A 22501-nucleotide genomic window follows, 5' to 3' on the forward strand; every position below is an offset into this window, starting at 1 on the left:
CTTCGAGATGATTTATTTTGCCATAGAACTGCCCCACCCACTCCTTGGTCAGTGATCTCAGAGCCCATATTAGATGGTGTTTTAATACAAGGCCACCTGCACAGAATGGGAAGTAATTGCTACTTTGCTACTGGAGTTTCAGCATGTCTTGTCATTGGAGTATTTGTGCTTATGCAGACTAGTATAAGTACTGAATTATTAGGAATATGGTATTGATTTTATGAAAGAAACATCCACTCGCCAAGATACTATAACCCTCACTGGCAACATCAAAGCCCGGAACAATTTGAATGTCTCCATCTTGTTGAAACATCAGAAATTTCCCATCTTCTTGGCACTATGGTTCATTACTGTTCCTCTAACAACACACACACAAAATACTGGGGGAGCTCAGCAGGTCTGGCTGCATCTGTGGAAACAAATAAAGAGTTGATGTTTTGGGCCATGAAACTGGAATGGAAGGGGGAAGGCACCAGAATAAAAGGGAGAGGGGAATGGGTAGGAGGACCAGCTAGAAGTTGATAGGTAGAACCAGGTGGGTGGGAAAGGTTAAGGGTTGGAGAAGAAGGAATCTGTTAGGAGAGTGCACCATGAGAGAAAAAGAAGGAGCGGCACCAGTGGGAGGTGATAGGCAGGTGAAGAAAATAGGTAAGAGGTCAGCATGGGGAATAGAAGAAGGAAGGTGGAGGGGGATGTCAACTCAGACCATGAGAGGCCTGCGTCGGGCATTTTCATGCCTTACAAGGGGCAGATTGGAAGTGCCTTGGAAGAGGAAGAAGTGGGAGAGGAAGAATTATTTTACCGGAAGGAGAAATCGATGTTCATGCCATCAGGCTGGAGCTACCTGGACAGAATATGTGGTGTTGTTCCTCTGCCCAGAGAATGGCATGGTTGTTGCAGAAGAGGCCATGGACTGATATCTTGGAACAGGATTGGAATTAAAATTGGCTACCTACCCGGAAATTCTGATTTTGGCAGATGGAGCAGAGTTGCTTGATAAAGCAGTCCCCCAATTTACCTCAGGTCTCACCAATGTAGAGCAAGTTGCCGTGGGAGCACCAGATACAATAGCCAACCCCAGCAGATTTGCAGGTTAAGTGTTCCCTCATCTGGAAGGACTGTTTGGAGCCCTGAATGAAGGTAAGGGAGGAGGTAAATTGGCAAGTGTAGGGTATCTGTCACTTGCAGAATTGGGGAACCGCTTTGTTGGCAACTCTGTTCCATCTGCCAAAAGCAGAATTTCCCAGTGGCTAACCATTGCTCTTCCTATCCCCATTCGCGTTCTGACATGTTGGTCCATGATGAGGCCACTCTCAGGGTGGAGGAGCAACACTTCATATTCCATCTAGGTAGCCTCCAACCTGATGGTATGAACATTGCTTTCTCCTTACAGTTAAAAAAAAGTTCCCTACCCCTTCTCTCTTCTTCTATTCCCTATTCTGTCCTCTTACCTCTTCTCCTCACCTGCCTATCATCTTCCCCTTTCCTTTCTCCTATGTCCACTCTCCTCTTCCATCAAATTTATTCTTCTTCTGCCCTTTAACTTTCTTACCCACCTGGCTTCACGTATCACCTTCTCACTCGTCCTCCTTTTCCTCCCCCCCCCCCCACCTTTTTATTCTGCCATCTTCCTCTTTCCTTTCCAGTCCCGAAGAAGGGTCTTGGCCTGAAACATCAACTGTTTGTTTATTTCCATAGCTGCTGTCTGACCTGCTGAGTTCCTCCAGCATTTTGTGTGTGTTGCTCTGGATTTCCAGCATCTACAGAATCTCTTGCATTTTTGTTCCTTTAATGCAGTTACCCTATTAGGAATTGTTTATATAGCTAACTGTTGGCTGACAATGCAACATGACTTCAGTGAAGAAAGTTTTGGTAAGAAAGCAACTAGAGAGTTGCCATCTAGTTCATGCCTAAAAGTACCTTTGTTGATAGTCTAAATTAGATTCAGATTTATTTATCTCATGTAATTGAAAATTACTGATTATTGCCAGTAGCTGAGTGACTAGATAATTATGATAATAGCTACAGTTGGTGCATTTGATTAGTTAAATTTGGCACACAGATGAATTAAAACTATTGACTTTTAGTAAATTATGAATTATGTTCTGATAGCTATGCTTTTTTCTGGATTTGCTACTGCAGTGGATGAAATGATCACTTCTTGGGCTACAATGGTAGGAGTGCAATGGGTGTGATAACTTTTGCTGTAGTGCTTAAGGCTTTTGATGTGGAGGGGAAAGGAAACTTACACTTAGAGATGAATGGTTCTCATGCTTCTTGTTCACCAAGAGCTCTGGTTAGGCATAGTTAAACTCAGTGATGCTTCTCTGGAACACTGTTGGAAAGTCCTGGCTTCTCTCTTATCACCATTGTGCCTCCTATCACCATTGTGGTATTCTTTGTTCTATGTGCTTATTGAAATAGTATTTTTTTTACCTACATGCCTTGCTTTGCTATCAGAGTGTTTTGTTGTAGATGTTTGAAGTGACAGTTGATTTAACTAGTAAGGAAAGTCAGGTCAGATGCATTTTTTTTGTTTGACAGCACTGGTTGTCTCCCTAAACACCCATTGTCTAGATTTGGCATTTCATATATCTTGGCGCATGAAGAGCAAAGAGAAATCGATGTGCAACAGCACCACCTATAGACATAGCAGGAGTACTCAATTCAAACATTCTTGATTGTAAAGTTATTCTTCATCCTCTTTGGAAAAAAAAATCCATAATAATATGCTATTGTGTTCATCCAAATTTTCCAAAAGAGAAGCCACAATTTCAATCTGTTGCAAAATACAGTATCTCATTTTTCTGTCTTAGAAGAAAGAAAACTTCCAGGACTGAGCTTAGACATCTTAGAGAAAAGACAATCTGTGAGACACCGATACCAACAATTCAGAGTGTGTGCAATTTACTGGATAAATTGCATTAATTTTATTATTTTTCCAATTGTGTGGCTACAACAATTTTAGAGCCCACTTGCCCCACCACCCAAGTTATTGAAATTGCTTGATTTATTAGAAATTAATTCTTTGCAGCTGTTTGGAGCTGAATAAATTGTATCTTTAAAACAGTGTTAACAATGTGATTTATCGTCTTCAAATGCCATTTAACCAGGAAAGGAACAGTGAAATTGAGAAGTTTTGATCTAGCAGGTTGTTCCTGCAAGAACATTGAAAACATTTAATTTTTTTCTTTCTATTTACCTTTTAGTCTTCTTACTCCATTTCTCTTTCTATATCTAACTTCAGTCAAATCCTTCAGTTCATTGTATTTGCTAGTTTTATTTTTTTCCTTATCTTTACATTTAACTGGTTAAAGAAAAAATCACTTGGACTTTGCTCTTAAAATGCAAGGGATTTAGAAATCTAAATTTCACAACACAGAAACATGGCTGTACTAGAAACAGATCGAGACTACAGGAAGAAATGGCGCAAATATATTTCTACTTTGGCCAATGCACTTTGAAGTGAAATCATTAAGGTTGACCATCTTGTGGCTTTGACACTTGGGACATTGGCTATAATGGTGGAGAATTGGATATGCCTACTTACAATAAGTCTCAGTCTCTATCAGCATTGATAGTTATTTTCCACTTTCAACTAACAGCAATATGAATTTAGGAGTGGCAATATAGCCTTGAGATCTATCATTGTTCCATGATCATATTTGGTTAATATGCTGAGATAATACCTAGACAACTCAACCAAAGATTACAGAATTACAATATTCAGGAATTTAATACATTTGAGGTTAGACATGCCGGACACTGATAATTTCCTTTTTATTCACTTAAGTGTTAGTCATCGTTTTTACAGGATATGAATAATTTGTTGAATGCATAGTCACTTTCTGTAACATCCTTTTGATGTAACAAATAAAGAATAACGGAATTAACATCCATTTGGTATCCTGGTCCCACAATTTTAAAAAAATCACACTCTAGTTCCTTTGGAAGGATTGCTCATGGGAGCAGTTTTTGTTGACTGAAACTCCCATCTAGCTCTGAAAATTGCCAGGGTGGAAATCATAGAGCTCTCATTAGTTTTTTTACATAATGGTCTTCAAGAATGCCATACAAAATCAACTGAGGACAGTGTGTAGATCTTAAAGTGATTCAAGACTGTTTGAAGAACCAAGCTAGCACCAAGTTACTGAGCTATTGCAATACTCATCTTTCTCTGTGCTTCAGAGACATGAAGAACTTACAGAAGCCAAAAGGTATACCATCAACACTGACTTAACAAAATTTTCCAAATTAGGTGAACCAATATCTGTACCATCTCCCAGGCCACGTTCTCAGCAGAGAGGCTATAATCGCACATAATGGATTTCAGTGAATGGACCACATTTTCTCAATGCCTGGTTCTAGCCTCTCAAAGCAAGCACTCAACTCAAAGCTTTATCATAGCAAGGGAATTCCAGGAAGACAAAGGAATGTGTCAGTGATGTTCTCAAAACCAACTTGAAGCATTCTGATTAACTCATTGGAATTCTTGCCCAAGACCAAAGTAGTAAAAAACCATACAGGAAGGCACCAAGAACAGAACCTGCCACAGAAGTACAGGGAGGACAGACACAAAACAGTTTGTAATTACAGAGCCACCTTCCCATTACTTGGAAACTGAAAATCCATCATGTTAAATATTTAACATGCTCTTCTCACTGTCGGCTTGGTGTAACAGAATCATTGTGGGTTAGAGAAAGGTTAAAAGTCGCTGCCTTCTACCTCTTCATGTTATGGAATTGAAGAGCCGTCCTCTGAATTCCAATCTCAAACAAAAATTTAGAGGAGCAGTTCACAGTGTGGTGCTATTACAACTTAGGTGTCAGAGTTTGGAGTTCAATTACAACATCTTTTGTAGGGAGTCTGTACGTCCTCACCATGGAATGCGTGTATTTTCTCCAGGTCCTCCAGTTTATCTTCCCACCGTCCAAAGAAGTACCGGTTAGGAAGTTAATTGGACATTGTGAATTGTCCCGCGTTTAAGCAAGTGTTAAATTGGGATTTGCTGGGTGGTGCTGCTGAAAGGGCCGGAAGGGCCTGTTCTGTGTTTTATCTCTAAATTAAAAAAATAAATAAATTTTATAGATGTTGGGGAGTCTAAATGCTTTCCGCTACATCCAGTGGCCAGTTAGTTTATAGAAAGGAGAAAACAAATGACCTGTTCTAATATTAGTCGCAAATAGTGCATAATAGGAAATACAAGTATCCCATGAGATACCAGGAAAAGTTGTTGAGGCCTAAGTATTTATGGTGTTTAAGTGGCTTTTCCTATAAAGTAGGAAGTAAACAACAACTGTTGTTTTATTCTTACTCTTAACAAAATCTGAAATCCAGGTTTTACCCCAAAGTTAAGATATGGTATTTTAATTTAAATATACTTTTACCTATATTATCAAAAACTAACTTGCGGGTTTTTATACAGCTATGCTACAATGTTCAACAAAGTTTATTATGGCAAACCATCTATTTTTCTTCACTAGGTATCAGAATCGGGAAGGCTGGGCTCCTGCCTCCTACTTGAAAAAAGCTTCAAATGATCTATTGAGGCAGCAGGTAACTTCAGGGCAATCCATCCACTCAAGTGCCATAGACCTTGATGGAATTGGCAAACAGCCAAGCTCAGCTAAAGAGATCAAAGAGAAATCTTCATTAATTGACCAGAAAGAAGAGAAAGGGGCAGCATGTATTGAATCAAAAGGCAGTAAGTATGCATTTAAACCCTTATAACAGCTTAACATTAGTTAAGAGTGGCAAGATATAGGTTTCAGACCCTTGCTGGAGTCCCAGTGTTCCACTGTTAAGAGAAACTGAGTGTTAAGATTCCTCATGTAAGGACAAACCTAAGGTAGCTGAAGAGATTGTGGAAGCACTGGTATTGATCTTCCAAAAATCAATATATTCTGGAACGGTTCCAGAGGACTGGAAACTCACAAATGTCACTCCAGTCTTTAAAAAAGCAAAGGAGCAAAAGACAGGAAATCATAGGCCAGTTAGCCTGATTTCAGCAGTTGGCATAATGTTTGAGCCTATTATTAAGGATGAGGTTTTGAGGTACTTGGATGCATATGATAAAATAGATCAAAGTCATCATGATTTAAGGGGAAATCTTGCTTGAAAAACATGTTGTATTTCTTTGAGGAAGTAACAGGCCGGATAGACAAAGAATCAGTGAATGTTGTTTACTAGAATTTCAGGAAAGATACTAGCATGGACAGAATATTGGTTGACTGGCAGAAGGCAAGGAGTGGAATGAAAGGGGGTCTTTTCTAGTTGGTCGCCAGTGACCAGTAGAGTTCCGCAGTGGACGTTGTATCTGCTACTTTTATGTTAATGATCTGGATGACATAATTGATAGCTTTCTGCCCAAGTTTGGGGATGACATGAGGAAAGGGGGAGGGGTAGGCAATGTTGAGGAAACAAGTAGTCTGTAGAAGGACTTGGACAGATTAGGAGAATGGGCAAGGAAGTGGCAGATGAAATATAGTGTAAAGAGGTGTATGGTAATGCACATTGGTAGAAGGAATAAAGGCATAGATTATTTTCTAAATGGGGATTAAATTCAGAAATATGAGGTGCAAAGGGACTTGGGTGTCCTTGTGTAGGATTCCCTGAAAGTTAGCTTTTAGGTTAATCTGATAACAAGGAAGTTAAATGTAATGTTAGCATTCATTTCAAGAGGACTTCAATATAAAAGCAAGGATGCAGTTTTGAGGCTTTGTAATGCATTGATAAGACAATATTTGGAGTATTGTGAGCAGCTTTGGGCGCCTTTTCCAAGGATGTGCTGGCATTGGAAGTGCTCCAGTAGGAGGTGATCCCAGGAATGAAAGGGAAGCATTTGCTGGCTCTGGACCGGTTCTCAGTGAAATCTGGAAGAATGCGGGAGGGCATCTCATGCTTAAAAGTCTATCTAGAGTGGACATGGAGAGGATGTTTTCAATAGTGAGAGAGTCTAGGACCAAGAGACAAAGCTTCAAATAAAAGATCATCCCTTTGGAACAGATAAAGGAGGAATTACTTTAGCCAGATGGTGGTGAATCTGTGGAATTCTTTGCCACGGATGGCTGTGGTGGCCAAGTAATTAGGAATATTTAAAGTGCAGGTTGATAGATTCTTGATTAGTAAGGTTGTCAAAGGTTACAGCGAGTAGGCAAGAGAATGGGGTTAAGAGGGATAGTAAATCAGCCATAATCAAATGGGAGAGCAGGCTTGATGGACTGAATGGCCTAATTCTGCTCCTACGTCTTAGGGTCATATGGGTGTGTAGCAGTTGGGGCTTCAAAAATACAACAGTTGGTTTGCACACTGAAATAGGAAGAAATGGAGTTTTACACACTGGGTTTGCAATTTTTGTACCCATGAGACTGCGCTGTCAAGTATGGGTGCAGTTTGTTTCAAAAGTCCCACATATTCATCAGCTCTTTTACAATAAAAGAAATTTGAGCTGGAGGGGAGTAGAGTGAGGATGTATGTCAGAGGAGATGAAATCTTTTGTTGTATTTACATTTCCTTTTAGGAGATACAGCTGAGAAATCTAAAAGTGTGGCTGATGAAGAATTTAGAAGGATTCTAGAACTGGTTTTAATTCCCATGATATCTCCCCAGAAAATTTGCATTGGCATAGCATTATACTACACCATTACTGGTTGCAATTGTCTAATAAAAATGGTCTTATAATTGCTATTTTCCATTTGCTTACTAGAGATGGGGCCTATTACTTGAATTCCAAAGCAACTCTTAGAAACTAAGTCGCATCAAAGGGAGATTTGTTGCCACGGGGGGCTGTGGAGGCCAAGTCTTTGGGTATATTTAAGGCAGAGGTTGATAGATACTTGATTAGTCAGGGCATGAAGGGATACAGGGAACAAGCAGGAGATGGCCACTGAGAAGGAAACTGGATCAGCCACAATGAAATGGCGGAGCAGACTCAATGGGCCGAATAGCCTAATTCTGGTTCTATTGTAAATCTTATGGTCTTATGGAAAGCTCTGCAGTTTGTCAGTCAATGACACCAAGTTGAAGGTGTGTAAGTGTCTACTTTTTTTGAATACTCATGAGTTCCCAGAGGCTGCTTCAGATTGAGCCTGCCATCTGTTTAACTCTTCTCCAGGAGATGAGATAAATATTACTTATATTTTAAATTACCTAAAGATTACTTGTATTGGAATTGAAATGTGATTTTGTGTCTCCATAAAAATGTTAATTATATTCATTTTAAACAATACAGAGTTACCGAACGTGAGACAGAGGCCACCACCACGCAGAGATCTTACTGTGGTGAGTAACAGAAGGTTTGCAAAAACAACTGGTATCTTGTAGAATCTTATAACTTCAACAAAAAAAAGCTGAAATCATTTAAAAACAAAAACTGAGACAGGAAGGGTAAAATTTGAGGTTTAAACATGGACAAGCGTGCTGAATTTGGAGTAAGAGGTGAAAGTGAATGCACATGACATCAAAGTCAGCTAGTAAAATTCAAGTAAAAATTCGCCAGCTGCTGATGTCGTAGTTTTCTGGTATAGAGCTTAGCACCATTCACTCTCACCCCACGTCAGAGTTAATTGCACCCAACTTTGAAAATAGCCATGTGTTTCCAGGACAGGATGGGGCCTAACTTGGAGGCCAATTCGTTGATAATATTCTATCACATTAATTTGCCCTTGTTTTCCTTGATGGTTGAGATTATGTTAGAGTAGCTTTGAGAAGTAACTGCTGGTGAGTAGCACATGCAGCAGCATTGGGTTGAGGGACAAGTGTTTGACTGATTGATGGACTGTCTTGTTTTGGTAGATGTTGACCTGTTTGAATGTCGTTGGAAATGCACTCTTCCAAAATAGTATTCCATCACAGTCCTGACAGGCACTTTAGGGTGACAAAGTGTTGAAATGGGAATAGAGTTCATCACTGAAGAATACTGAACCCCTGACCCGCTCTTGGAGTCATGATAGTTTTGTGGTTGATTTAGTTAATTTTATGGTCAATGTGTTAACCACTTTTAATGGAAATTTTGTAAGTATGGGCTTTGGTCTTTTTTTTTCCTTCTTCTTTCCCAGTTTGCTTTCGCAATTTGGCCAGAATGTGAGGAGGATGGGAGTCTGTTGCCTCTGTGTTGTAGTGACTATTTGAAACTGTTGAACCCTTGCTCCCCCACCCCCTACTTAATTAGAACAATCTTTCACTCTTTGACTCTCTCTACCAATGGTCTTAACTTTAAGAACATTAAATTATGATACCAAAGACTGGACAAGTGCATTTTTATCAAATGCCTCCGAAGGTATCTAATCAACTGCCGTGCAAGAATTACAATTTGTGCTATTAAGTCTGAAATTTCCTGTAAAATATAAGGCAAACACAAAATTCCTCTTTGTATTGCAGAATTCCTTCTGAAGGGACATTATTGAATAGTAGGGCATGAGTAGCACTAATCACTCACATCTGACCAGAATATATTATATTTACAATTGTGCTAAACGAGCCATCATCAGGTAACGAATAGATTCCATTTTTACATGTCTATAATGTTGATTTTGTGCACAAGGTGGAAAATACACAAAAATTACTCTATGATAAACACACCACCACAGATAGAAATGATGGCATTAGAAGTTAGAGTATTGTAAAGAATTACTGATAAAAATCCCTCACTAAGAGCAGAGACAGAAGAAACTCATCTGTACACTTGGGGGTCGATAATTTAATGGCTTGTACAAAATTGTTTTTAATATTGCGAGGATTCTAAACCCTGTTTTTACAAGAGACTCAAAACTTCCTTCTGTTTTTTTTTCGATAACCAGAAACTACTTTTAAATATACCTTTTTAAAGACTGTTGTTGGATGTTCTAAAAAATCATAATTGGGACAGTCTAAATTTCAAAAGGAGCCCTTTACCATACATTGGGCAACTTACTTAAGCATCAAGAGTGTCTATTACCCATTCCAGCTAACAAATAACATTTAACAACAGGACAATTGCCAGTGCACATTGGTAAGCCAGAGGGTGAGACAGCATGTACTAAACTGAACAGAGGGCTTAGACTAGGAAGAATTGCAATGTGTAAATTTCTTCCTTCTTTTCTGAGACAAAACACTTTGGCTAAAGACTTACAGTTAAGGAGTAGCCCATGTTTTCTAATAGCTTTAATTTTTGTTTAAGCGACTGATTTGAAACTAATTGTAGCATTAGTAACTAGTTAGTAAGTTAGTAACTAGTTGGTAAAACAGGATTGGGAAGTTTTTAAAAGCTTACAAAAGGAAACTAAGAAGATCATTAAGAGGGAAAGGATGAACTATGAAAGGAAGCTAGCAAATAATATCAAAGAGGATACTAAAAGCTTTTTAAGTATATAAAGAGTAAAAGACAGGTGAGAGTAGATATAGGACCGATAGAAAATGATACTGGAGAAATTGTAATAGGAGATTGGGAGATAGGGAGATGAGATGGCGGAGGAACTGAATGAGTATTTTGCATCAGTCTTCACTGAGGAAGACATCAGCAGCATACTGGACACTCAAGGGTGGCAGGGAAGAGAAGTGTGCGCAGTCACAATTACGACAGAGAAAGTACTCAGGAAGCTGAATAGTTTAAGGATAGATAAATCTCCCGTGTTCTGAAGGAAGTAGCTGTGGAGATTGCGGAGGCATTAGCGATGATCTTTCAAAAGTTGATAGATTCTGGCATGGTTCCAGGGGATTGGAAGATTGCAAATAGAAACATAGAAAATAGGTGCAGGAGTAGGCCATTCAGCCCTTCGAGCCTGCACCGCCATTTATTATGATCATGGCTGATCATCCAACTCAGAACACCGCCCCAGCCTTCCCTCCATACCCCCTGACCCCCGTAGCCACAAGGGCCATATCTAACTCCCTCTTAAATATAGCCAATGAACTGGCCTCAACTGTTTCCTGTGGCAGAGAATTCCACAGATTCACCACTCTCTGTGTGAAGAAGTTTTTCCTAATCTCGGTCCTAAAAGGCTTCCCCTCTATCCTCAAACTGTGACCCCTCGTTCTGGACTTCCCCAACATCGGGAACAATCTTCCTGCATCTAGCCTGTCCAATCCCTTTAGGATCTTATACATTTCAATCAGATCCCCCCTCAATCTTCTAAATTCCAACGAGTACAAGCCCAGTTCATCCAGTCTTTCTTCATATGAAAGTCCTGCCATCCCAGGAATCAATCTGGTGAACCTTCTCTGTACTCCCTCTATGGCAAGGATGTCTTTCCTCAGATTAGGGGACCAAAACTGCACACAATACTCCAGGTGTGGTCTCACCAAGGCCTTGTACAACTGCAGTAGTACCTCCCTGCTCCTGTACTCAAATCCTCTCGCTATAAATGCCGGCATACCATTCGCCTTTTTCACCGCCTGCTGTACCTGCATGCCCACTTTCAATGACTGGTGTATAATGACACCCAGGTCTCGTTGCACCTCCCCTTTTCCTAATCGGCCACCATTCAGATAATAATCTGTTTTCCTATTTTTGCCACCAAAGTGGATAACTTCACATTTATCCGCATTAAATTGCATCTGCCATGAATTTGCCCACTCACCCAACCTATCCAAGTCACCCTGCATCCTCTTAGCATCCTCCTCACAGCTAACACTGCCACCCAACTTCGTGTCATCCGCAAACTTGGAGATGCTGCATTTAATTCCCTCATCCAAGTCATTAATATATATTGTAAACAACTGGGGTCCCAGCACTGAGCCTTGCGGTACCCCACTAGTCACCGCCTGCCATTCTGAAAAGGTCCCGTTTATTCCCACTCTTTGCTTCCTGTCTGCTAACCAACTCTCCACCCACACCAATACCTTACCCCCAATACCGTGTGCTTTAAGTTTGCACACTAATCTCCTGTGTGGGACCTTGTCAAAAGCCTTCTGAAAATCCAAATATACCACATTCACTGGTTCTCCCCTATCCACTCTACTAGTTACATCCTCAAAAAATTCTATGAGATTCGTCAGACATGATTTTCCTTTCACAAATCCATGCTGACTTTGTCCGATCATTTCACCGCTTTCCAAATGTGCTGTTATCACATCCTTGATAACTGACTCCAGCAGTTTCCCCACCACCGACGTTAGACTAACCGGTCTATAATTCCCCGGTTTCTCTCTCCCTCCTTTTTTTAAAAATGTCACTCTGCTATTTAAGAAGGGGGCAAGGAAGCAAAAGGGAAATTATAGACCTGTTAGCTTGACACCGGTGGTTGGGAAGTTGTTGGAGTCAATTGTCAAGGATGAGGTTATGGAGTACCTGGAGGCATATGACAAGATAGGCAGAACTCAGCATGGATTCCTTAAAGGAAAATACTGCCTGACAAGCCAATTATAATTTTTTGAGGAAATTCCAAGTAGGCTAGACAAGGGAGATGCTGTGGATGTTGTATATTTGGATTTTCAGAAGGCCTTTGACAAGGTGCCACATTTGAGGCTGCTTAACAAGATAAGAGCCCATGGAATTACAGGAGATTTACATACGTGGATAGGGCATTGGCTGATTGGCAGGAAACAGAGAGTGGGAATAAAGGGATCCTATTCTGGTTGGCTGCCGGTTACCAGTGGTGTTCCATAGGGGTCCATGTTGGGGCCGCTTCTTTTTACGTTGTACATCAACGATTTGGATTATGGAATAGATGGTTTTGTGGCTGAGTTTGCTGATGATATGAAGATAGGTGGAGGGGCAGGTAGTGCTGAGAAAACAGAGAGACTTGGATAGATTGGAAGAATGGGCAAAGAAGTGGCAAATGAAATACAATGTTGGAAAGTGTATGGTTATGCAATTTGGCAGAAGAAATAAATGGGCAGACTATTATTTAGATGGGGAGAGAATTCAAAGTTCTGAGATGCAATGGGACTTGGGAGTCCTCGTGCAGGAGACCCTTAAGGTTAACATCCAGGTTGAGTCGGTGGTGAAGAAGGTGAATGCAATGTTGGCATTCATTTCTAGAGGAATAGAGTATAGGAGCAGGGATGTGATGTTGAGGCTCTATAAGGTGCTGGTAAGAGCTCACATGGAGTACTGTGGGCAGTTTTAGTCTCCTTATTTAAGAAAGTACATGCTGACGGAGAGGGTACAGAGAAGATTCACTAGAATGATTCCGGGAATGAGAGGGTTAACATATGAGGAACGCTTGACTGCTCTTGGACTGTATTCCTTGGAGTTTAGAAGAATGAGGAGAGACCTCATAGAAACATTTCGAATGTTGAAAGGCATGGACAGAGTGGATGTGGCAAAGTTGTTTCCCATGATGTCGTATGACGTGGGCGGTTATGGTCTTCCCATGACCATGAACCTTCTAGGCAAATCTTTCAACAGAAGTGGTTTGTCATTGCCACCTTCTGGGCAGCCTTCTTCAGGGATTATCTGCCTGGTGTCAGTGGTCACCTAACCAGGAGTTGTGATGTGCACCAGCTACTCATATGACCATCCACCACCTGCTCCCAAGGCCCTACACAACCCTGATCGGGGGGAAGGGCTAAGCAGGTTGCCCAGGGCTAAGCAATTTGCCCAGGGGTGACAAGCAGGCTAGTGCCTTTTACCTACTTTGGTCGAGACGTATCTCCACCCTGCCACCCAGAGATCAGAGGCCAAAATAAGACTGATAAATCTACTATGGATTTTAGGGGGTGGCTCAATCAGTGTTACGTTATTCCAGAGTCAGCGGTCTGGATTCAATTCTGCTGCTGACTGTAAGGTTTCTGTAGGTTCTCTCCATGACCTCCGGGTTTCCTCTGGGTCAACAGATAGAGGGGGTGGGGTGGGCTAACGAGAATGGTTGATTAGACCAACTTCCGGGTAGAAGAAACTTTTAAGATGATGTGTTTTTTCTTTTAATGGCTCTTTGGTGCTTTCCAGAGGGGAGCTTTTGGAAAAGACAGTTTGGTGGGTGGGTGGGTATAAACTTCTGGCTTAATGATTAAACCTCAATGATTTTTCCTGTCTGCATCTTTGTGCTGGGACAGAAACAAGAGGGGGTGGGGCAACCAGAACTGGAGGCCAAAATAAGACTGATAAATCCAACAAGGAAATCAGGGGAATAAGAAGGTAAGGGGAGGAAAAGGAGAAGGAGTACAAGCTGGCAGGTAATAGATCAGACCAGGTGAGGGGAAAGGTCAGTGGGTGGAGAGGAATTGCTGAAGTAAGAAGCTGGGTGGTGACAAGTGGAAAGGCTGAAGAAGAAGGAATCTGATAGTTCCCTGAAGGTGGTATCTCCTGTGGATAGGGTGGTGAAGAAAGCTTTTGATATGCTGGCCATTATTAATCAGAGCATTGAGAATAGGAGTTGGGATGTAATGTTGAAATTGTATAAGGCATTGGTAAGGCCAAATTTGCAGTATTGTGTACAGTTCTGGTCACTGAATTATAGGAAAGATGTCAATAAAATTGAGAGAGTACAGAGGAGATTTACTGAAATGTTGCCTGGGTTTCATCTCCTCAGTTACAGAGAAAGGTTGAACAAGTTAGGTCTTTATTCTTTGGAGCGTAGAAGGTTGAGAGGGGGCTTGATAGAGGTGTTTAAAATTATGAGGGGGATTGATAGAGTTGGCGTGGATAGGCTTTTTCCATTGAGAGTGGGGGAGATTCAAACAAGAGGACACGAGTTGAGAGTTAAAGGGCAAAAGTTTAGGGGTAACATGAGGGGGAACTTTTTTACTCAGAGAGTGGTAGCTGTGTGGAACGAGCTTCCAGCAGAAGTGGTTGAGGCAGGTTCTATATTGTCATTTAAAGTTAAATTGGATAGATATATGGACAGGAAGGGAATGGAGGGTTATGGATCGAGTGCAGGTCGGTGGGACTAGTTGAAAGTAGGAGTTCAGCACGGACTAGAAGGGTCGAGATGGTCTGTTTCTGTGCTGTAATTGTTGTATGTTTATATGATGGGGGAGTCTAGTACAAGAGGGCATGACTTAAGGATTGAAGGGCGCCCATTCAGAACAGAGATGCAAAGAAATTTTTTTAGGCAGAGGGTGGTGAATCTATGGAATTTGTTGCCACGCGTGGCAGTGGAGGCCAAGTCATTGGGTGTATTTAAGGAAGAGATTGATAGGTATCTGAGTAGCCAGGGCATCAAAGGTTATGGTGAGAAGGCGGGGGAGTGGGACTAAATGGGAGAATGGATCAGCTCATGATAAAATGGCGGAGCAGACTCAATGGGCCGAATGGCGGACTTGTGCTCCTTTGTCTTATGGTCTAGTTTTAAGTTGTGTAAGAGTACTAGCCTATGTCAAAACTTGTAATTCACAAAACATGGAGAATTTGAATATTCAGAGACTGTGCATCTGGACTCATAAATCACTTTGTATCTTTCCAACTTTGTGTACAGCCACGTGGATTGAATCTTCCCAAGCCACCAACTCCTCCAGAAGTGGAAGAAGAGTTTTACACAATAGCTGCTTTCCAGACAACAATTCCAGATGGGATCAGCTTTCAAGCAGGGCAGAAAGTTGAGGTAAACAGTTGAAAATGCTGCATAAGTATTAGGAGTATGATTGCCAATATGATTTCATTCTACTATAGTCTTAAAAACAAAGTTAGCACAAGGGAATTTTTCTTTTACTTGTTGGCTGAAAGTTGATATGCAGCAAGGAAAATAGAGAATCATTCCAGGATCTCTGGAATGCGGAAAAATCAGCCTGACACAGTGATTGATTTTAATAGGCCCCTTTGTCTTTGGATCTGGGCTAATGAGAATAAAACATGATGTTTCCCCTCATTTTCCCCAGTCTGATAAAAGTTCAAAGTTTACTACTGAAATTAGTAGAAATCTAATAGCTAAACATATTGTTTGGTAATTGAAGGGGAAGCAAATGCCACTTCAGTCTCACAACAATATAGTCACATATCAGCTTTCCTCTCCTTCATGTTCTCACCAGTTATCTGAAATACAGGGTATCTGTATCCCAACATTTCCAATTTTACTCTTTGTTGTCAACAGATGATGCAGAAAATGCAAAGTTAGCAATCAAATTATAACATATTACTTCCAAATTTGTTTGTTGGTGAGCAAGTCTGCAATGTTACTTTGAAGTCAAAACCTGTTTTTAACTTGTTGACGTTGTCCTCTTTGCATCATACTTTTCTAAAATTTCTTTGCATGTAGGTAATAGAAAAGAATTTAAGTGGTTGGTGGTATATTCAGATAGATGATGAAGAAGGATGGGCTCCAGCTTCTTTCATTGATAAGTACAAGAAATCAAGTAATGCTTCGAGTGCAAACTTTCTGCTTCCGTTGGCACAAGAATTGGCAAAGCTTAAACTTCCAGATATGGCCACAGGAAGCAGCACTAATGGAGACAGTGCCTTTATAACCAAACCTTTGCCTAAAGAGCCACAATCAAATGATATTGACATACTGAAGGATCGGAGAGCAAGGGACACAGTTAAGATCCCAGCTTCTGACAACAGATTCAACTCTCCATCAAATGTAGAGTGTCAGCCCAAGTCATGTTCTCCTTCAAACATAATGAACAATGACATTTCCAAGTATAACAAAGAAAAAACAGTCTTTCCCCTCAAAAAGGAATCAAATAATAGCAAATTTGAGTTAGAAGCAGCAGATAAACAATCAAAGGGTCCTTTACCAAAGCTCCCTGTACCTGGTGGCATTTTACCAGTGTTGCCACCAAAAATGACTTCTAAAGGAGATAAGAAACCGAGTGCTGAAGCAAGTAAAATATCACAGCCAAAAGGACTTGAGACAGGCCCAAAGGTATTAGCAAGTGAAATTGCTAGGCCTAATCTAAAACCTGTAGGAAGGCAAGCAAAGACAAAGCTTGACTTAGAAGACAAATCGGTGGAACCATCTCCAATTCTGCCACTAAAGCCAAAACCTCTGCTGCGACCTAAACCACTTCCCAACATAAAAGGAGAAATTCATTCAGAGTCTGAAGTTGATATCTCTAACCTGAGAAGCAAGTTGAGAAGAGCAAAACTGCCAGAAAAAATGGGGGAGCAGGACTCTTCACAGAATGTTATCGGCAATCAGAATTACTCAAATAATCAATCCTCAGTAGACACACGCAGCAACTCTCATAGAAACACAGAAAACGAATCTCATGTGAAGCAAGATTTAGGAATAAGCTCCAAAATAAATGATATAAATGTCCTTTATGGAGAACAAAATGGTGTTGTAAATGACCTAAATCATAGGGATGAATCAAGTATCGCTTATGAGAAAATATGTGTTTCCAAGGGTTTGAAGTCAATTGAGAAGAAATTGGATGACAATCAACCAAAAGGTCCACACACAGTAAACAAAGAAGGTCCGCCTCGTCCAATGGTACCACCTCGAAGGCCTCCACTGCCAAAAAAAACCCCTTCAGAATCTGCAGATGTGAAAGTGCAGAGAGATGCTGCCTGGGGACAAAGTAAACCAGCCTTACCTCCACCAAGATTCAAATCCGGCTCATCCCACGATTACAGTAAAGATGATGTTAAACCTAAAGGAGGTTCGAAGGATTTCCTCCTAGCAAAGGGAAATGTTGCTTCCAAATTTCACGAACAGAGAAAGGAGGCAACCAATTCTCCAAAAGTAACAGAAAAACAAGCTGAAAAGGAAAAGATTAATGTGTCCAAAAATGAAGAATCCTCGAGTCACTGCCTATTTGTAGCTCTTGCAGATTTTGCAGGAGATGAGGAGACAGCTGGATTTAAGGAGGGAACTGTTTTTGAAGTATTTGAAAAAAATCCCAATGGATGGTGGTACTGTAAAATGCTGGATAGTGAGCCAACATGGGAGGGCTGGGCACCTTCCAATTATTTAGTCAAAAAATAAGTATCATAGTTTAGTTTTGTTTTTAAACACAGCAAGATGCTTTTTCATATGTAATATTTAATTAGATAAATAATTTATAGTTTTGAGCTTTCCAAAAGCAACTTAATACATTCCTTATATATTTTTTCAACACAAGTTGGAACAACATGGTGTTTATGGCCACAATATACAAGATCTCAGTAATTATTACATTTACTCTTTTTATTTAAAATAAAAGTATTTAGTCATGATGGCTTTACCCATCATCAGAAAGCAATCAATTAATTTTCTGCGGGTAACATGGTGATGGTTAGTATGTAGGATTCCACTTTGGTAATCTGTCAAATGTTTTGAAAATTTAACTGGACTCTAACATCCTGGGAGTAAAGATACTCATCATCCTGAGTTAATTAGGCTGAAAACATTATGGTTTATAATGACTTCAGAAATTTCCTACAGCCATTGGGATGTGTAAATAGTTGTTGAAAGTTTATATCACCAGCTCCAAGAACAAACAAAAAAATTCTCGATCTACAAAACTTACACATAATCATCTAAGATTGTTTTTCTGACTAACAAGGAAATGAAATGTGTTCACTTGTTCCCACAGAGTTGGAAAAGGCAAGTAAATTTTGAAAGCCTTAGTTTTATCTGGAAAAGTACTATTAGCAAGTTTCTTGAAATGCACATCTTGTATGGACAAATTCAGCTAAAACACTGTTGTTCCTTCTTAATGATAACATTAATCTGCATTACTTCATGTATTCTAATTATTTTATATTCTAGTATTCTCAAAAAGATTATGTACTTTAAAACACCTCCATTGATATATTGCTTCAGAAGGCCAAGGGTCACAACTATGATTACATAGTTTAGCCACTGATATAATGCACGAAAAAGGTTTAACTCTCACTTGTAAACACAGGCAACATGTAGTGTGTGCTAGTTGTAGAGCTTCCCTACACAAGACAGCGCCTATATATTTATGTATTTTATACATAGTGATACTAACCACATACAGTGATGTTGCTGGTATATTTCAAGTACTTTAAACATCAAAGAGCTGTAAGGTGGATGAATGACACCTTCATCAAATCAGCTAGTTTGTGAGGGCCCGTAATGATCAGGGAGGTTGAAATTTAAACAAAAGCAGCAGAATTATTAATAGCTTCAAACCTTGAAAGTCATTGTTATAACTAGTGTACTAAGAACAACCCTCAATCTAAACACATATGTATTTTTTTCATTTTTATTGCACAGTATATGCTTTTGTCTAATTCCTCGTGGATGTAATCAACATCGGTGTTTTTCTTTACAAGATAATGCATTAGTTGTGATGTAGCATAGAATTAATCAAGTTTTAAGAGGACTTGACTGGTATCAAGTTTAAGTCTCTTGTTTCAAGAGTCTATAAATGTGAAACTTGTTTAAAAACTGTATATTAACATGACTTGATAAAATTGAACATTTCAAAGTAGCAGAAGTACAATACCTCACATTTGAGCCAGGGATCATGAACATTCTTACATCAAGCAACATCAAGAAAGAATATGGAAGTGAACTCACTGCAAAATTAGAGCATTGTAAAAATATTCTTTCATCATAACCATTGTTTCTGCAGCACTGGAAATTACAGTACTTTGGTCAAATGCCCATTCCTGCTCCTTAGCGTTGTTGTCTTACAGTAAATACTGTCAACTGGTATTATTCTGGGTGTGTAAACATATGAATATGATTAGTATATTTTAGCCATTCACTTCACAATCACTCTAGTTTGTAAAAGTTGGCTTTGAAATTGAAGGTGACACTCGTATTGCCAAATACACATGGAATGGAAGCTTGACAAAGGGAATTTCCATAAGTTTTCTCCCCAAGAGATGATGTGTCTAAGAGATTGCATTTTGATATTTACAAACCTGCATTAAGCGCCAATTTGTGTGTGTATCAATAAAGATGTATGAAATCCCAGCTCATTAAAAAAAAAATGTGTTACGTGCTAACCCTGGAGCATTCTGAACCAAACCTAGGCAAATCCTACAAAAGGTCTGGTTGGTAATAAATTGGACACAACAGGACATTACATTTCTTACAAATCACAACATTTGAGATGCTCCAAAAGCTGTATTGGTATCTGGTGACTTTGCAGAAATAGTGGACCCATGTTATCAAATATTGCACATCTCAGTAAAAATTATGTTACCTGCCCTCATGTTATCCATATGACTTAGGATTAAAGGTCAGTGCTCCGAAATGGACTGGAAGCAATACTAATGTTTGAGGTTAGGTAACTTCATTACATGTGTTTTAATAAGTTAAAAAAAATAAATGCTAACAATGTGCACCTTCCATGAATAATGCAGTTATTTATACACCATACCTATTGGCTGCTAAACCAAGGAGGCAGCAAGAGTTGTCTTCACATCAGTAGACAGGAGGGATTGCAGATGCAGGAATCTAGAGCAAAACAACAAACTGCTGGAAAACTTCAGTGGGTCAAGGTATGTCTGTCTGTGTGTAGAGAAAAGTGTCAATGGTTTGCCAGCCTGTATTGGTTAATTTGGACTGGCAAAAAGGTCAGATCAGGCAAGGACAGCAAAAGTCCTTCTTATTAGAGTGATTCAAACTCAACTTGGTTTAATCAGGTAATCCTGTGATGATCATTACTGAAACCAGCCTTCAAATAAAAACTCACTGTCATGCCTGAAAGTTTATTTCCTAATCCATCTTGAATTCTTAACATTACAAAAATCAGTACTCACTGTAACAAAAAATGTTAAACAATTGCTTTCCTCCAATTCTTATTGCATAAAGGATATTTAAGAAAGGGAGCAGAATCCCGAAAAGTGTTTTAAATGATAGGTATTTGGTGTCAATCCTAGTTATGCCCCTTTAGAAGCAGCAGAGCTGAATGTTTCCTTAACTGGAAGTAATTCATCACCACCACATTGGCAGAACAATTATTTCCCTGCAATTGGTGACATTGAGCCTTCTCTCATGTTAGCTACTGACATGCTAATACAAAGAAAAAAAATCAAAAAAACAGGAAGAAGTAATTCGTAATATATAGGCAATGATCAGGCAGAGGTCCACTCCTCTTTACCAAACCAGGACATTTTGATGGAATTGTAAGGACTGATAGGTCATGCAGTCAGTGTGAAGTTTAAAGAAAAGGCCATTTGTAGGTGGAAAGTAGTAGTGAAAGCATTGGTATTGATTATGAACTTTGAATTTGGGCAGGGATAATTGCACTGCGTGTGATAGTTTTAGTCTTAGGGAACTTCTCAATGCCACAGGATACAAGATTGAAATGCTGTTTCACAATTAATGTGGGGAATTTCATTATCAACATAAAAACTTAACAGAATGCTCACGTACTCTGTGTACAAGTGCAGCCTGCCTCTGTAAAGGTTCGTTGGAACAGCAATGGGATCCTGATGATTAAAATCAATACTTACGGTGATCATTGCAGATGACGGGCGAGGGATAGTACAAAAACTTTTTGTTACTGACGAGATCTAAAAGGGATGCTGACCTTGTTGTAACATATGCCATAATTGTGTTTGGTTGTCTGAATTTCAAATGTAATCACCCATTTTTCATTTGTACTTCAAAGAAGGGCTTTCAAATTGTAACTGTTTTTGTTATGAAGGTTTGTTTTGTAGAACATTAAACAAATACAGCTTTTGTTTTGAATATTTCTTGTACACGATGTTTTTGGGAAGCACGGTCAAAATCCTATCACTTCAATTTAATGGGTTTCCGTATCTTTGGAATATAGTTTAATTAGCCCTCTTCTGTATTGATCACATCTCCTTATCCAAATAGACATCTAGATTCAATGCAACTAACGTAATGGATATCCCTCTTTCTCCGGAACTTCATGGCTACAGCAAGGTCTAGATACAGAATTCACAGCAAGTACTTGCCTAGGCTACTCTGACAGCACTTGCCTTACCTACAACCTTGTTACCTGCCCTCATGTTATCCATATGACATGAAACAATGTTTAATAAAGTTACCTTAATCAGAATCAGGTTTATTATCACCGGCATGTGACGTGAAATTTGTTAACTTAGCAGCAGCAGTTCAGTGCAATAAATAATCTAGCAGAGAGAAAAAAAATAAAATACAAATAATAAACAAGTAAATCAATTACCGTTTGTACATATATTGATAGATTAAAAAACATGCAAAAACAGAAATACTGTGTAATGAAAAAAATGAGATAGTGTCCAAAGCTTTGATGTTCATTTAGGAATCAATTGGCAGAGGGGAAGAAGCTGTTCCTGAATCGCTGAGTGTGTGCCTTCAGGCTTCTGTACCTCCTACCTGATAGTAACAGTGAGAAAAGGGCATGCCCTGGGTGCTGGAGGTCTTTAATAACGGATGCTGCCTTTCTGAGACACTGCTCCCTGAGGATGTCCTGGGTACTTCATAGGCTAGTACCCAAGATGGAGCTGACTAGATTTACAACCTTCTGCAGCTTCTTCCGGTCCTGTGCAGTAGCCCCTCCATACCAGACAGTGATGAAGCCTGTCAGAATGCTCTCCACGGTACAACTATAGAAGTTTTTGAGTGTATTTGTTTACATGCCATATCCCTTCAATCTCCTAGTAAAATATAGCCGCTGTATTGCCATCTTTATAACTGCATCAATATGTTGGGACCAGGTTAGATCCTCAGAGATCTTGACACCCAGGAACTTGAAACTGCTCACTCTCCACGTCTGACCCCTC

General features: G+C 39.7%; 1 protein-coding gene across 6 annotated transcripts in view; it reads left to right on the top strand.

Moving 5' to 3' along the window:
* sh3pxd2b (SH3 and PX domains 2B) overlaps positions 1-22501 on the top strand; it is a 318737-nt gene that overhangs the window by 292886 nt on the left and 3350 nt on the right. For 5 of the 6 annotated variants that reach the window (XM_072263727.1, XM_072263725.1, XM_072263726.1 and 2 more), the window contains 4 exons: positions 5484-5704; positions 8231-8280; positions 15336-15461; positions 16113-21458. In XM_072263727.1, coding sequence (XP_072119828.1) covers positions 5484-5704; positions 8231-8280; positions 15336-15461; positions 16113-17786 — 2071 coding nt within the window. In that variant the 3' untranslated portion in view covers positions 17787-21458. Of the gene's footprint in view, positions 1-5483; positions 5705-8230; positions 8281-15335; positions 15462-16112; positions 21459-22501 lie in introns of those variants that run through there. The other variant, XM_072263730.1, reaches the window with a different exon arrangement.

Source organism: Mobula birostris, chromosome 7 (assembly GCF_030028105.1).
Source record: "Mobula birostris isolate sMobBir1 chromosome 7, sMobBir1.hap1, whole genome shotgun sequence".
Taxonomy (NCBI): domain Eukaryota; kingdom Metazoa; phylum Chordata; class Chondrichthyes; order Myliobatiformes; family Myliobatidae; genus Mobula; species Mobula birostris.